The 17,759-nt window shown below is 37.7% G+C and overlaps 1 protein-coding gene across 2 annotated transcripts; it reads right to left on the bottom strand.

Annotated features, from left to right (window-relative positions):
• Positions 1-11,150: 11,150 nt before the first annotated feature.
• On the bottom strand, positions 11,151-13,316 carry LOC103934509 (histidine-containing phosphotransfer protein 4). Of its 2 annotated transcripts, XM_009344258.2 has the most exons (6): positions 13,257-13,316; positions 12,582-12,712; positions 12,397-12,465; positions 12,190-12,261; positions 11,976-12,048; positions 11,151-11,851 (listed from the first exon to the last, which is right to left on the bottom strand). In XM_009344258.2, exons 1-6 carry the CDS (start codon positions 13,314-13,316, stop codon positions 11,804-11,806), a joined length of 453 nt encoding a protein of 150 aa, XP_009342533.1. In that variant the 3' UTR covers positions 11,151-11,803. The 2 variants fall into 2 exon arrangements, with proteins under 2 accessions (XP_009342533.1, XP_048443053.1); XM_048587096.1 differs by having other exon boundaries at positions 11,151-12,048.
• Between the last annotated feature and the right edge of the window lie 4,443 nt (positions 13,317-17,759).

Raw genomic sequence — 17,759 nt, 5'->3', positions numbered from 1 at the left:
TTTTGTAATTCATTTGTCATTTATGTTGTAATTAGTATATGGTGGTTATGAGGACAATTCATGTATAACTATTGTACTGGTGTACATTTGATCACTAAGGAAAATCACTTTTCTACGTCACATTACAAAGGCTAATAGGCCTATAGTTACTAACAATTTGTGGGTTTTCCTTGGGAATGAGGGCTAGATTTATAGGATTTATTAGTCCGAGAGTCATATTGTTTTCAAAGAAATCCTTGACCACATCGAAAACTGAGTTATTAACTGTATCCTAGCATCCATGGCTCCATTACTATAAACTTTGTCGATAGTAATTGGGGAGAGTAATGAATTATTTTGCTTCTCATTAATGCAAGGCTTGATTATGTTCGCAATCGTACCCATCTCAGTAGTGTTAAGAGGGGAAGAACAAGAGAAGCGAAATTTAAAATCCACATGAAAACATGTTCAAGCCTCTTCCACGATACCACCATAACTCATTCCCATATCTTATCTTACTAATTTCGTTTCCTTTTCTTCTAATTGTAGCACAAAGGTGGAAGAACTTTGTATTTTTATCTCCAGGTGCAACCAATTAACACTGGCTTAGCCCACATTACTTCCTCCTCTTTTAAAACTTGGGACAATTCGTCATTGATCCAAGCTTCAGTTTGTAAATGATCATTGTTGTTAACGTATTGTTACCATTGGTGTTCGTAGTGCCATTAATGATATCCTTCAAAATTCTCCTTTGAACCTTATTAAGTTCGTTAAACAAATTATTATCTTTTTTATCTTTAATATTACCAAAAGTTGAGATATTCCAACTCCTAACTAGGAACTTAAAAGTACATGCACACGCTCTGAAGTGATCCATAGGATTAAGACCACATCGAAATGACGCTCTGAAGTAATCATAATGACAAACCTCGGTGCTTAATGTGGGATTTTAATAACATAACTTTGCTTAGTGAAAAATTTGTACGAACTAGTGTACGAATGGCTATATAAATAACTTCGTAAATTTTTTGAATGACGGAAATTTGGTTTCCTTAACTTCCCTTGGCTTCCTTTCACTTGGAATAACAAACACACTGATAGCTACCTGAATTTTGAAAGGCTAGATAGAATGGTTGCAAACTCTTGGTGGCTTAATAGTCACCCTAATTATTGCCCACATAATTATCTTATTTCTGGGTTCTAATCTGAAGTGATACATAATCCACCCGTCCTGCCGTCAAGGTCACAACTAAAGCACTAATAAAAACCTTCTAAAAAACCTTCTTGGGTTCTTCTCCAAAGAGATCTTAGTTTCTACTAAGCAAAAAAGGTACAATTTATTGGAACTACACAGATAATTAAAATTACTTCTAAAATTCGACATACCTATCCCCTACAATTCCACATGATGCACTTCATTAATCCAGTTCTTTCAGGTAACCACTAGGACCAGCCTCTGCAGAATTCTTCTCACGAACTCTCTTCCTTGGACTCACCATTCTTATTTTAGGCCTTGTAGTAGCAGAATATATAAGTTTCTGCAGCAAGCAAGGCAGCAACCAGATTTCTAGAATTCCCCTTAGTTTCAACACCATCATTTCTCACATTTGACATGACTACATCTTTGGTCTAGCACAAAATCATTCACACAATTTCTACCAATATCGAGACACTTATAGTTATCAATAAGCAGGTTGTGGATGCAAATTTCTTCCTTCTTGATTTTGGACAAAATTGCACCTACAAAACAATTAACACCTTAGGGTCAAGGCCAAGAGCCTCACGTGCCCACGATAAAATGGGGGGGGGGGGGGGGGGGGCTTTGGCCGAAGAACCTCCGATGCCAAAGTTAGAATTTAGAGAGAAAAATGTTTAGAGAATATTTGGGATTTTTTTAGGTGTGTTGGAAGGAAGTTTTTTGGAGAGAATGGAGGGCTTTTTATAGGTGAATGGCCGGCTTCTTTGGGTGAGAGAGGATTGGCCACCTAGCTCCTTTTGTGAGCTAGGTTCTTGATTTAGGTTGAATTTAGGAGTTATGGGAATAATTGACTAATTAATTTAGTAAATAGAATTATTGCCAAATTAACTAGCTAATTAATATGACAAAATAGGTAAATATGATGGAATCAACAAGGGTGGCCGGCCCTTTGGGATTTTGGGGTTAATTGGGTGATTTAATTATCATTTAATGGATTAATTAGGTGATTAATCCATTAATTAGCTAATTAACACATTTTTGGAATTAATATTTTGAAGGTTATGTAATGATGGCTAATTGTTTAGCTAAAAGAGGGAAAAAGAGGTAAGAAATATATATGGAATGAGATAGATCTTGAATTATTACCTATTTTGGGGCATTTCTGACTTGGTTGAGGATGATTGCCTGCTACTCGCGCGTAGGAATCCTGATACACCTCAAGGGTATATTTGTCTTCTTCATCGAAAAATCCACGTGTCACCTTGTGGTTATTTTTGGCTCCACAAATGCCCCCACACCTGTTGGCCTGCACGCAGAAAAGGGCAATAGGTGTAGAGATTTTCTTGTCTTGGGAAACTTTGAATTGTTTCCTATTTTGACAATGATTCTCTCTTTTAATAGGAAATTAGATCCTTCTAGGAAAAGGAAATAAAATTCCTCTCAAAGCTTATTTAAGTCCACCTTAAATGGATTATTAAATCGACTTTTTTGAGAGAAACTTATTTCACCGTACAAGCGAGAGAGAGCTTTGAGGATATTTATTCCCCCTCCTCTAGCAATCTTCTACATCTTGCCCGTGCAAAGGATCGTCTTTCGTTGCTTGCTTCATCTTCTTGTTGTTTCTAGGTAAGAAAAATTTAATTTCCTTGTCTTCACAATTTTTTTTGGGAGCCTCGGGGCTTGAAATTTGACTTGGCGAAAGTTGAGGATTTGTGAGAGAACAGTTTTGGGAGGCCACGACAAGGTTGTGCCGTGTGCATTCATATGTTTTTTGGGGCGCTGGCGTGAGGAGAAATAAGCCAGGTCGTGGGGCCTAGCAATTTTGCTGGGTTTCTATGGCTTGGTTTCCCAAATTTTTTATTTTTTATTTTTGCCGAGAACTGCTTCTTCCTTTTTTTTTTTTTTTTTTTTTTTTTCTTTTTATAACAAACCTCTAATGAATCTCCCTTATTCTTTTTGTAGAATTTCTTCAAGTATGTCTTCCTCGAGCCACATGAATGATGATGGTGTACCGCCATTGTACCATCAAGGCAGGTCCTTGAGCAAGGTTGGCTACTTTAGAGCCACTCACTTCAAGATTAGCTCAGATGATTTGTTTAGAGACTTTCTTGAGGCATACTGGCATGCCATTCCATCGGGGATGCGCGTGAAGCGACTTAGGGATGGTAGCAGCCGGGAACCATGCAGTGGGACTCGGAGAGCCATCAAGTTCCACCCCTACTATTTTGTGTTAGGGTTTACTTTTCCTATGCCGCGTTTCTTCCAAGAAGTGCTTTGCTCCATGAGATGTGTCTCTGCCCAATGTTCTCCGAACGCGGTCCGTGTAATGGTGGGATTCCACAATCTAAGCCAATTCTTTGACTTAGATCTAACTGTTAACGAATTTTGGTACTTCTTTGACATAGGTCACATTGATGGAGTCGGGCAGCTGCGATCTCGCCATAGGCTTTTTGATAACTCGAGCAAGGGTGATCATGATTGTGCCAAGGAAACTTTGGAGATAAGCGGAGAATGAGAGTCTGATTCTTCCCCCGAGCTGCGTGTACCAACGGTCTTCATATCTGGTAAGCAGGCTGTTTAATCTTCTCGGCTGCTTTGCTTTATTGCCAAACTACTGTTCAATTTTTCTAATTGTCTTCTGTTGTTTTTGTAGATTCGGAATTCGGCTCCACTCCAAAGGCTTCTCCAAACATGAGAAATGTGCATGTTGCTCTAGGTATTCCTTCCGAGTATCGTGAATGGCGTTGGCTGCTCAGTCTTTTCTGTAGGGAAAAAGATGGGTTGCCCCCGAAGGAGGAGATAGAGCGAATCAAAGCTTAGGCGTTAACTCGTCTTATCAACGTGGTGAGGCCTGCTATAAACGAAGGTGGGAAAAAGAGACCTTCCCCGCTTGCGCAAGAGACGCCTGCTGAGAAGAAAACAAGGATTTCTTCCACTGCTCGTGAAGGTTCACCAACTGCTCCCAAGTTTGTGATTAACTTGACTTCTTCTAAGGGCGAGAAAGAAAGAACTGCTAAATTTATGCCGGTGATACCTATTACTCCGAAGGCTGTTAGCTCGATTGCTCAAAAGATTGCCCAACGCAGAAGTTCCTCCGTGCCTCCGGTGCCTAAGTTTGTGCCAAAGTGTTCGTCTGGAGCTAAGTCTGGCTCATCTTTAGAGAGGCTTGCTACTATAAAGAGTGACAAAGCGCCCTTGCTTGCTAAAGTGGCGCCAAAACCTGCTTCTTCCACTACCGCGACCAACTCGTCTGCTGGGAAGAAAGAAGCTGCTCGCCTAGGCAAGCTTGAAGAATCCACCAAGATTGTTTCTGGGGAAGTTACTAAGATTTGCACGCTTTTGAAGCCAGATCTACTTGAAGACATGGATATATATGCCAAGTTTATTAATGGCGTCAAGGAAATTGTTGGTCCGAGTCTTTTCGCAAAGCACACATCCGAGTATAGGAAGACTGCTTTGCTAGCCATGATGCAGAAAACAATGATTCTGGCAGCCGAGTCTATGTTCCTTGACCAAGAAGATACTAAGTTGTTAAAGAGATGGCAAGAACCATGGTTGCCGAAGCTTACTCCTCGGTCGAAAAAGTCAAGAAATTGGAATATGAGCTTGCTGCTTTGAAGGGATCTAACACTTATGCCCCCACTTCTTTATAGCTTGAGACCGCTCGCCAAGAGATCACGGATTTGAAGACTAGGCTTGATGCGATCCAAGTAAAGTATGAAAATGCAGAGAAGGAAATTGAGTGTTACATACCTTAGGTTCAAGGTCTTAAGCATTCCATTTTTGAATTCCGCTTCGCTGCTTACACAAAAGATGAAGAACTAATAGCTGCTTACAATCAAGTGATCCACTTCAAAAAGGTTGTTGATAGGCTTGAGCCCCAAGTGTTGGAACTTCAAAATGCTTTGAAGATCAATGACAATCTGAAGAAGGAAGTTGAGGAGTTGCAGCGGGTTTGTGCTTGCCTGCTTGAGGAAAATGAACAGTTGAAGGGTTCGAGGCTGGGTTCGAGGCTTTGCTTACTCAGAGCCAAGCCGACTTCTACAAGCTGGGTTATGTAGATCATCTCTATGGGCGACCATCTGACTTGAATTTTCAGGTAAAGACTTCGAGACCTTATTTATTTCTCTAGAGGACTTGCTCGCCTTTACTTTTGAGTCTTCTATTGGTGAAGTAGTTGGTGCCTAGGCTGGGACAACTAAGGGTAAAACGCCGGATAATGCTGCTGTTGAGAACATGAAGGCTACTGAAGATGTGGTGATTGAGTAGCCGTGAGATGTCCAAGCTATTGAAGAGTTGTCTTCTAGGTAGCCTTTAGGATTTTCTTTGTTTTCCTTTGTTGCTTTTGCTTGAACTTCTTTGGTCTTTACTAGTTGTTTATCAGTTTTGCTAGAAGATTTAATAAACTTATTTCCTTCGCTCTTCTCCATCTTCACTTTTTTGGTTCACGCCCTAACCTCTAGACTTTATAGACCAGTGGCAAGCGTGCTACTTTTTTTATAAGCAGACAGGCCCACGTAGCCTACGCAGCTGTAGGTGTTGGAATAGAACTTTTTGCAAAGTTATTAGCCATAGGGTTGGCAGCCGGATGTCTTACTTACAGAAGTAGACAAGTCCACATAACCACTAAGCTATTAACCTTGGCTTCATTCAACTCCGTAGGTTGCGTAACGAGTATCACAACACTTTAGGACTTGGTGTAAATTGTTCCATGCTTGGCTGAGATGAAGTTTATTGACTACGTAGCATGTTGGTAGTGGATAAAACTTCGTATATGCACGTTATCTTGCTTAACCTTTCCTAAGGATGCGCAGTTTGTAGAAGTCTAACGTGGCTTCACTGCTTGAAGGGCACGCCTTAGGCAGTCTTCCAGAAAACCGTGGGCTACCTTAGTGCACTTGGTAGCAGCTTTAGGTTTCTAGGGCAGCCACCCGTAGAGTGTACTGTGTAATGTGCCCCCTCCGTTTCTAGGGCCCAGTTCCCTGCGGTTTTCAGTTTTATAAGTTTTATTTATGTTGATTAGCATCCCTTCTAATCCCAAAAATAAAACGATCCCTACTTACTTGTACTATGATTGTATAATTTACAGGGTTTAATTTGTGTGTTAGTTTTTACCACATCAAACACAACATCACATCCTTGTGCAACTTAGACTTGACATCATCATCCACTACCGTATCTTCAGCAAAGATCAAACACTCATCGCCATGCACCATGTCTATCATGAAACAACCATTATCAGCTTCCACATCTAGGTATACATGTCCATTAAGTCTTCTCCTACCACAATAGAAGAAAACTTTGAACAACTTTTCGTAGCTCAATAAAATATGGTTATCCTCATCATGGTCCATAATCAACACTCTCTTCAAAGGAAACCTAAGGTTCACTTCTAACAGCACCTTTACAAACAAACCATTAAGTCCCAGGGTAACTTCATCAACCATAATCACATGACGAATTGGTTGCGTGATATCTTTATTAATGTATCTTCCTTGTATTGCACCACACTCTAGGCAGCCTGGCCAAAACCACCAACTTAGTTATCACATTAACGTCCTTGAAATGGGTAGTCCATCTTTCTAGATGGAATATCTACCCACAAACATACTAAGGCCTATTTTTCAGAACGAACTTCAGGTTAACCTCATCAGTGAACTCTAAGGCAAACCACTTTCTTCCAAAGTGATCTAGATAGAACGTGTTCTTCACTTCGTTTTTTCCAAACTAAGCCAAACTTCCACTTAATTAATCTAGCTTCGAGAGGTTATGCAAACATCTTCCCCATCAGAACATGATTGCATATGCTTCGTATTAATTGAATAACACAACTGGCTCTGGTGACATCTCTATTCATTATGAAGGTGCCCCTAGCCTTTTCAACTACAACAGGCTCCTGACCAGGCTATAGGAAAGTGAAATGGTTCTCCTCGCTAAGAACATATTGATCAGTGCAAATTTTGGGTCTGGTGACATCTCTTTTCATTATGAAGGTGCCTTTAGCCTTTTCAACTGCAACAGGCTCCTAACCAGGTTAAGGGAAAGTGAGATGGTTATCCTTGCTAAGAACATATTGATTAGTGCAAATTCTAGGTCTACGAGTTGAGGGGGAGAAGAAGGCAGTGATCTGGAGATTACCCATAAGAGATGAAAGATAAAGCAAAGTAACAGAAAACAGGGTGTTTGGTGAAATGAATAGCCATAAATAACTACTCAATAAATAGGGGGAACCAACCATCAAAACCAATGAAACAAACAAAAATCGTCATTAACTCAACACCTTACAAGCTATTACACAATTAATGATTAGCAAATGCAACCAATAAGTAGAACTAGAGGAAGCCAAAATAGCCTTAATATTGGACCAGCCCCCATGCCAAAGCAAAAAGAAGCATGGTCCAGCTCCCAAAGTAACTTGGAAACCCAAAGGGTTTCTAACATAAGTAAACTAAATCTCAATTAATCCAAAAAGTAAAATATACACTAAAGCCATTTGACGCAATCAAGAAAGCACATAACCGAAAAGCCAACATCCAAATCTAAACATGTCGAAGAAGCAAATCATCACAATCATAACACACATAATGACTATAAATCTTAGTAAACCAAACCAGAAAGAACCAAACAACTTTAAAACTAGCATACTTACTAGCCCTGATAGGCACTGACACACAAAAACTAGAACCATATGCCAAAACAAACTATTATGATTCACTTGAGGAGAATACTGCAACCTAATAAGCTTTCTTAGACTCCAGTCTCAATTAGTAACCCTAACCTAATTATCAACCCCAATTTTTCCATCCACGAATTCAATTATCTTAACCCTAGATAATCGAAACCCTAAATAAATAAAACCTCAAATTAACAGCACTCACATTAGCCCAAGCACCGAAATGAGAGCCGCACAACCAGCAGCTCTAAAAATCAGTCAAGTTGCATGTGAAGGCACCAACGGCGCTTCACATGCGAAAATCCTAGCTCCGATCTTATTAGTGGTCTAACCCATATTATCTAGAGATTTATATGACACTGTGAAGTCTTGAATTAAGTGTTTTGGCTTTCCTTGTCAATATTGTAAATTGTACCATATGCTCGAATTAATTTTAGGACATACTCTGATTATGGGTTGTTGTTGTTGAAATTAAATGCTCAAAGGTGTGACTCATCACTTCAAAGGTTTGTTCATGCATATACATTTCATGTCTAAATTCTTGTTACATTCTGACTAGATTAGTTATCTCGTCATTTTTGCTCGCTGCTTTCACGCAGCTGGGCACGCAACTTAAGACTGCCCATATGGTTTTCTACGCTGAAAAATGTTCCATGTCATTGTTAACTGAAAACATACAGGTTCTCATTAAGGGTTCTTTTGTGAGGTGGCTGTTTAGATTTAATTTGAGAGTGTGAGAGTACATTAAAGCTTTGAAGTTTCCCTTCTTCCTCATTTATGAAACCCTACCTGCCAAACATTTCTTTATGAATTAAACACATAATCATTGAGAAACAGGGTTGCATTGTCTTTGTGGTTTGCATTATTCTTACAGTCTAAGTCCCAAGTTTAAAATCATTAATTAGACCTAGTTTTCTTGTTGGATTCACGTTAGTTTCTTACTTTAACTATTTGACTGGAGAAACTGACTTGTCATTTGAATCCACATTATATCATCTACATCATTACATCACTCACTTGAAAAATGCATTGGTCTCGGTGCTACAAGGTGAAGAGCTCAAGGTTAGAGCTACTTCCTAGTGAAGACCGAAGATGTCTCCATCTCGTGCAAAGTAAGGTTGCATAAAGGTAAAGTTGCTTTGTAGATTATGTTGAATCCCACATCGACCATAGAAAAAGAAAAGTAATAGTTTAAATATCTTAACCCTACTTCCAACAACATCGATACTCTCCCTAACTTGGTAATTACCACCTGCACAATCTGTTAGGTGTGGGGTTTTATCACAAAAGGCGTCGGTGTTAGTTAGAGTGGTGTTATGATATTTAAACCATTACTTTTCTTTTTCTATGGTCGATGTAGGATTCAACACGCCCCTCACATGGGATCTAATTATTGGGTCACACGTGGGAGATCCACACATCGGCAACCACGTGGAGCCAAGAGTTCAATTCTCGGTTGAACTTTGCTATGAGCGCTCCCTATGGGTGCACGAAGAAAATTTTCTTCATGCACCCACAAGCTATGAGCCTGAGGGTGAAGATTGTCTACTATTGTTAAATGAAGAAGAAGAATGGTTTCTATTGCCATGAAGGAAAAAAGACGAAAGAAAAAAGTTGTGGTTCCGCTGCCTTGGATAAGAGAAGAAGAAATTTTTTTTTTTGTCAAGGTAGGATACATTTCCTATCATGAAGGTTCTTGAGTTTTGTTTTATTTTTATTTATTTTTAATTTAGTTTGATTATGAGTTTGAGGAAGAAAAAAGAAGGATGAAACAAAAGATTGAAGAAAAAGATTTGGTGATTGGGGCTTTTGAAAAAGAGGCGTTAGTTTCAGATGGACATTCGAAAAGATTAGCGTTTGTTCCAACTAGACTTTCGGAAAGAGGCATTAGTTCTATCATATCAAGAGAATTATTTATCGGGCATTCGAAAAAAGATGTTAGTTCCAATTGGGCTTTCAAAAAGATTAGCGTTAGTTCCAGTTGGGCTTTCGAAAAGAGACGGTAGTCTCGAAGATTATGATTTGTTCGTCAGGCTTTCAAAAAAAAGACGTTTGTTCTAGTTAGGCTTTCGAAAAATTAGCACTAGTTCCAAGTTGGCATTCAAAAATAGGCGTTAGTTCTGACGGACCGTGATTTGCTGATCTTTAAAAAAGATTGACGTTAGTTTCAGCGTATTAGTGAAGATTGCCTTCTTGACAAAGCCAAAGGGCCATACGTGCTCGCATGTCACCCGCTTGTTCTCCACGTGTATGCTTGAAAATCGACCACATTTGTGGGGTCGTGTTGAGAGTTGAAATGTGAGGAAGAGTTTATCCTACATCGGTGAGGGACAAGCCTTGTTATGGGCTTACATGGTCTTAGGCTGCTCCCCATATTGCCAATTGGTTGTATGGTGGAATCCCAACTTTCTTATGGTATCAGAGCCAGGGAGCAGGCCATATGTATTACCACGTGATTGGAAGGGGGGTCCCCTTGGCCCCACGCGATGATGGTGGGTGTCCAGTGGGTCTGCATGTAGGGTGAGTCCCCTTGGCTCCACGTGGTTGCCGATGTCTAGATCTCACAATGTGACCCACTAATTGGGTCCCACGTGAGGAGGCGTGTTGAAACCCACATCGGCCATAGAAAAAGAAAAGTAATAGTTTAAATATCCTAACCACACTCTAACTAACACCGAGGCCTTTTGTGATAAAACCCCAACCTGACGGATTGTGCATGTAATAATTACCAAGTTGGGGACAATATCAGTGTTGGAAGTGGGTTGTTGGTCCGTTTCTCTGATAATTCTACATATTATATTAGATCTAGGAAAAGAGCTTGATGTGCTACCTTGTATGAATCTCATTTGCACTAGTGGATTGAACTTACTGGAGTCCCTAGTTTTTTAACCCATAGGTGGGCTTTTCCTGTCAAAACTTCTTGGTTTTAGTGTTACTAAAGGCTTGCCACATATCTCACTTACTAGCACATGATACATGCATCCTTTGACTTGCTAATTGATATGTGCCTACAACCATGCTCACACAACGTAATAATAAGTAATGAACATGACTACTATTGACTAGAAGAACTCTTAGTAACCTAGGTTGAATCGATAAAATTGTGTTTGGTTGACTAACGAATCTGTACTTAGCCGACTGGTGAATTTGACTAGCCAGTCTAGCAGACTTTGTTTTTATATACAAGATATTTCGCTTAGTACCAATCTCCAACACCATAAAGTAAAATTGTTTGTTTTTTATTCAATATATTCTGCTTTAAATTAATAGAAATTGTAGGAGGAACTTTGAACTCGAGTCTATAGAACGAGCTCATCCGTTATAGCAGATATACCTATATTTACATCTGCATGTAAATTTTTTTGTTAAATTATTCCTACTAATGTATGCCAAAATTTGGAGGGGCCATGAAAAATTGAGAATCAAAGCAGAACGTGAAATTGATTCAACTCGATGGTGAAGCCCATTCTCATTCGTAATAAACCCATTTCCTGATAATTAATTTTGTTTTCTTATTTTATCTTCATTGACAAAAAGCGAAAGGTTTTAATTTCTGTTTTTACTAACTTAAAATTAATTACACTTTTTATTTTATTTTTATTTTTTATTTTATGTTATTTTTACAAATCAATATAATAAATTAATTTAATTTGCGAGAATGAAGATCGAACGAGTGAATAGAATATACACACTGCTATAGTCAAGGTCAACTCATCACCTAGCTTGCTTCTGAGTCAAAATTACACTTGATTGTAAACGTACATAACAACATAGCATTTTTAATTTTCCATTCATTAAAGTACAAACATTGAAAACTCTTTTCTTTTTTTTTTTTTTTTTAATAAGAGACAGTGAAAATATTTTACATGGAAATTGGAATATTATTCCATAAGCAACCATAAGAGACGTTCCATTAATCCAAGCTAGACTCTGGCTGTTGATGAATTTCTTGATTACTTGGGTCGACTTGCTGTCTCGATTGGCCCAGCTTGCCTTGCCATCTGAATTCACCAAAATTTATATAAAAAATGAGATTAATACACTTTTATTTTATGGGATACAACTAATTGAAAACCCTGATATGATATAATATAATAGTCCAAAACTTGAGACCGATCGAGTCACCTGAAAATAAGCCTCAAGCTTCTTTTTCAGTGTTGCATGTTCTTGCTTCAGTCGCTGGAAAGTCCTCATGCATCTGATTAATTGCATTCATTGATCGTGCAAAATTACTTTTTTTAATTGATTTGATTGGTTGGGGAATAAGATTCGCTTTATAATTTGTATTTTTATATATAAAATAATATTGTAATTCGAAAAGATGGATTGATTAATGTACCCTTCTGCGTTTCCTGCATTACAAAATTCCCTAAACTGCTGGCACTCAACTTTCACCTTTTTGGCTCCGATGCTGCACCAGTAAACAAAATCGTTTAATTAATTTGGGATTAAATATTGTCATCTTAAAAGCCAACACAGAACATACTAGCAGATCCCTTTCCTTTCTAATAAATTTTAAAATTAATAAAATCGAAAATTTTATTACCTTGAGCTACTTCCCTTGAACTGCTGCATATAGTTGTCCAACTTATTAAAATCACGAGGGTCCTTCTGTCTGCATGCATATAAGACATCATTATATGTGGATACAGTTTATCTAATTAATTAGTCCTCGCGTGGTATATATGTCCATCAAAAATTTAAAAAGTTGAAAATTATAATTTGACTCACAGTGCCTGCTCTAGGGTTTGGAGTGATCTAGATGAATCGCGGTAGTACAATGTAGCTACTTCCTCCACAAAATTAGGGTTAGCATCATCTTGCAGCTCCTCCAGCTGAACAAATTGTTCGTCCAGAAATCCCTATAACGTTACACCGCGAAGACTAAATTAATTAGCCACCAGAAATTCTCAAAGATTTAGAAAATTTAATTTTACATAAATGTAAACTTGCATGCATGAGCAGGGGTTGATCGGGAAACATAATGGTGTTGCATGGACGGCGAACAATGCCTCCCACTCCTTCACATATATTTCAATGACTATTTGGTATCCAGTTTTATTTTGTTTGACGAGTTTCTACACATCATGCCATTGATCTACAATACTTACATGTATTCAATACAATTATCATTTGACTGGTCAGATATAGTTCATGTGAATATATGTATTTATTACAATCATCATCTAATTGTCGAGCTGATGATTGTATTAAATACATGTAAGTATTGTAACCAAAATTCAAATGATAAAACGTTTGTAAATAAAAATATAGATAAAAATGATGGCTTGGACTTGTAAATGCAAACTACAAGTTTGAGAAAATTTTAGCTACGGAATTTAGGGAAACATGAAATAAAAGGAAAAGGGTACGTAAGTAAAGAGAAGAAATGAAAAAAGAAAAAACCTGATCAAAGAGGGACTGCCTCATGAGACGAACCGGCCTACGCAATTGGTTTCTTTCCATTTCAGAAGAAATGTGGATATCAAAGGATAGCAGAGAGAGAGATAGAGAGAGAGAGAGAGAGAGAGAGAGAGAGGTAATAAAAGTACACACTTGGAAGCTGGAACAATGTGTGTGTGATGGTACAAATTGTTATGGGCAAGGAGGGGTTTATATATTCTATGGAAGAGGGATACACACACACAAACGTGTATATATAAACGGTATTAGTATGAGGGTATGCCAGTGAACAAGTTTCCATGAAAAGGAGGAATGAAGTGATTGGAGAGTTAGTGGGGTCTAGAGGAGTAGTTATTGGCAAAGCTGATTCTGTAATATAATTAACTAAATAGGATGACATTGTTTATGAGTTATGTTAAATCTGGAATATGGAATGACTGCTGCTGTTTATGTATGGATTCTAATTCTAGATAAGCGTCCTTGTTTAATATATATATTCAATTTTATTGAAATTAATATTGAGTTTAGTAAATTAATTAGTAATAGAGCTAAATGCACTCAAATCTCTAATATTCTCCCACCGATACACCCACCGCTAAAGACCCATTATCATGTTTTTTATTTTCAACCATATTTACATGTAAAGGGGTTTGGAGCTCATCTTTATTACAATATTTTTGTGTTTGCTTCTTCTTCACTTTTCAATTTTATTTTTTGGTGTAATTATTGCAACGTTATAACATATGTAGAGGTAAAACTTACCTACTTTACAAAATCATATATTTTAAGTACCCATATGGATTAAATTTTTCAACTAATTTCGAATGAAAAAGATGTACGATAATATATATATTCTTTTCCCTTTTCTCCATTTTCTAATAATCAAGTTTTGCTGCTTTCATCAACGTGGTAAGAGTGTTGATTAACCTTAAAGTTAGGTTAAGAAAAGCAAATCTACCATTTGATGGGCATATGCTCCCTTTCACATACTTTATTGGGAACCTCTCCTGCATGCATGAGACAACTAAGGAATTTATCCAGGAGGATCCCAAAAGCAAACAATAAATTTTCACTAAGCCAAAAGATACAAGCATATTATGACGCAAGCAATATAAATGGTTTGGCAAGTTCATAACGCGCGTGGTGTTATCATATAACTTATTTGATCTTCGGAAAAAAATGTGTTGTGATGATATCTTAAATCAATAACATAATATTCTGTAGAAAGAATATGTATGTTAATCATTATATATATTATTGATCCATAACACAATAGCGTCATGAGGTTATATTACATAAGTCCTTTGTATCTCGCATTTTGCTTAAATTTCTTAATTAGTTGCACAAAGAATAGTATCACATTTTATACGTAGGTCCATTTTGATGACCTAGGCTAACTAGTTAAGTTATATGCCCTTCAATTGCCATGAGGGAGTAGCTAGGAAGGAGGTCACCGCAGATTGTGATGGGCTCAAATGACTTTTTAAATTAATCAGTTGCACTTGCTATACAATATTCTTCATTATTCAGGGCTTAGAAGGCAAAGATCTTGTCTATATGTTTCATCTCCATTGTAAATATATAGGCTAAAAAACATGCTAACATCATAATGGAGGCACTGGCTTGGTAGCTAACAACTTAGCATATTAATGCGAGCTCAATTGGCTAAAAGTTTGTTCTCTAACGTACTGGTCACCAGCCTTAACTATTATTTGATGAAAATGTACGGGTGTAACACGATAACTTCTCACCCAAGTACATTGAAATCAAGAGTTTAGTTAGAAATGGTGCATTAGTCAATCCTAGTTTGTTGATAAGTTAATTAATTAGTCTTTGGATTTCTTATTATTTAAAAGTTATTTTTGGTATTTTGTGTCTTAGGTTTTTTTTTTAAGGTTAAGATTTTAGGTTTCTTTGCCTATTAAGTTAGAGTTTTCTTTAGACATGTAAAGAGGTTTGGAGCTCAAATACTTAGAAGCATTATCTTTAATATAATGTTCTGTGTTTGATTCTCCTTCACTTTTAATTTTAATTTTTAATGTAACTATTACAACGCTATAATGTATATAGAGATAAAACTCACCTACTTAACAAAATTTTATATTTTAAGCACCCATATTGATTAACTTCTTCAACTAATTTCGAATGAAAAAGAAGTACGATAGTGTGTGTACTCACACATACACACACACACACATATATTCCCCTCTTTTTCTCCATTTTCTAATAATCAAGTTTTGCGGCTTTCTTCAACGTGGTAAGTGTGTTGATTAACCTAGGTTAGGTTAAAAAAAGAAAATCTACCATTTGATGGGCATAGGCCTCCCTTCACATACTTTATTGGAAACCTCTCCTGCATGCATGAGACACCTAAGGAATTTATCCTGGAGGATCCCAAAAGTTAACAACAAATTTTCACTAGCCAAAGGATACAAGCATATTATGACGCAAGCAATATGAATGGTTTGGCAAGTAAGTTCATAACGCGTGTGCTGTTGTTATATAATTGATTTGGTCTTCGAAACAAGGTGTTGGGATGATATCTTAAACCAGTAACATAATATTATGTAAAAAGATATGTATGTTAATCATTATATATTATTAGTCTAAAACACATTCGTAATATCATGAGGTTATATCATATAAGTTTTTCGTATCTCGCATTTTGGTTGACTTTTTTAATTAGTTGCACAAAGAATAGTATCACATATTATACTTAGGTCGATTTGATGACCTAAGCTAACTAGTTAAGTTATATGCCCTTCAATTACCATGAGGGAGTAGCTAGGAAGGTGGTCACCACAAATTGTGATGGGCTAAAATGACTTTTTCAATTAATTAGTTGCACTTGCTATACAATATTCTTCATTATTCAGGGCTTAGAAGGCAAAGATCTTGTATATATGTTTTAGGGAAGTGTTATTGGCACTCCAAAATTATCATTCTACACTCCTCACATGTGTATTTTTCTTTTTAAATATAGAAAGTTTGGAGTGTAGAATGAGAATTTTGGAGTGCCAATAATAATTCCCATGTTTTATCACCATTGTAAATAGATATTTTGAAGTCTAGACTTAAGTGTTTTGGCTTTCGTTGTAAATATTGTAACTGTACCACACATGTTCAATCCAGTTTCAAGCTATACTCTGATTTTGGGCTTTCGCTGATCGAAATAAGTGTTCAAGGCTATCACACATCACCTCAAAGGTTTGTTCATGCATATGCATTTTGCGTCTAAATTCCTGTTACGTTTTGGCTAGCTTAGTTGTCTCGTCAGTTTTGTGTGATGCTTTTAGGGAAAGAAGGGATGAGAGACGCAAGTTGGGGCTTTGTTCCTCTATACAGGATTCGGTGGGACTCTGTGGGGGTGATCGGGATGTAGTAGATAGTCATGGGTGTTCGGGGAAAGGTATTTCTTCATCTCAAATTTCAGAATCAACGATGGCTGAAGCCTCTCAGCCCCGTTGAAATCAATGGTAGCCCTATTTTGGAACTACTAGGGGCTTGGGAACCTCTGGATAGTTTAGGCATTGAGGATGATTCTTTGTTAGCAAGATCCCCTCATTTTGTTTCTTTGTGAGACAAAATACGATACGGCAAAGTTGAATTTGATAAGAGGAAGTCTGGACTTTGGTAAAATGGCGGAGGTGAATTCATGTGGTCAGTCGAGTGGATTGGTTTGTTCTAGAAGGATGATATCGATTTGCGTATCCTCTCCTCTTCCCCTCACCATATTGATGCTAAAGTGGGAGCTACTGGGGAAGCGTTTCACTGGTGGCTAACTGGTTCCTATGGGCATCTGAATACGAAGGATATATATCTCTCTTGGGGCTCTTTCGTAGTTTCGCTAGGCATAATCAGTTATCGTGGGTTGTGGAAAAGGGATTTTAATGAGCTTTTCTTGGTATCTGAGAAGGAAGGTGGTGGGCTCGGCCGGTGGGTTAGATACTTAACTTTAGGGAAGCGGTGAATGTTTGTGATCTTAAGGATCTAGGGTTCTATGGTGAACCTTTTACTCGGTTTACATCGAGAAATGGGGGCGATTAAGAAGCGGCTTGATCGGGTTTTGGCTAATGTGGCGTGGTGTAATTTATTTCCCAACCATTATGTTACACATCTTAAGCCCTGCAAGTCTAAGCATGTCCTTTTAGCCCTTGTTTTCCTCGGTGGTGGGCATTGTAATTCCCACACTCAAACCTCCTTCCGTTTTGAGGATATATAGATTGGTCATAATGATTGTGCGGACGTTATAAGGCAGGCTAGGAGCACTGAAGTGGCAGGTTACCCTATGTATCAAGTTATGGAGAAAATTAAATTTACTAGGGTGGCTTTGCTAAAATGGCATAAGAATACCTTTGGGTGTAGGCCTCTTACTATTGACCAGATTCGAAGCAAACTCTCATGAAGCAGCTAGATTCGTTCTTGGGCTAAGAAGAGGTGTATTGGAGACAATGGTCTAAGGTCACGTGGCTTAAGGCAGGGGATTGAAATACAGGCTTCTTCCAT

Source organism: the organism of the source record quoted next, unplaced genomic scaffold, assembly GCF_019419815.1.
Source record: "Pyrus x bretschneideri cultivar Hongxiangsu unplaced genomic scaffold, Pyrus_bretschneideri_v1 Contig26, whole genome shotgun sequence".
NCBI classification, from domain to species: Eukaryota; Viridiplantae; Streptophyta; class Magnoliopsida; order Rosales; family Rosaceae; genus Pyrus; species Pyrus x bretschneideri.
Note: the sequence above shows the minus strand (reverse complement) of the source record. Positions and strands in the feature narration are given on the sequence as shown.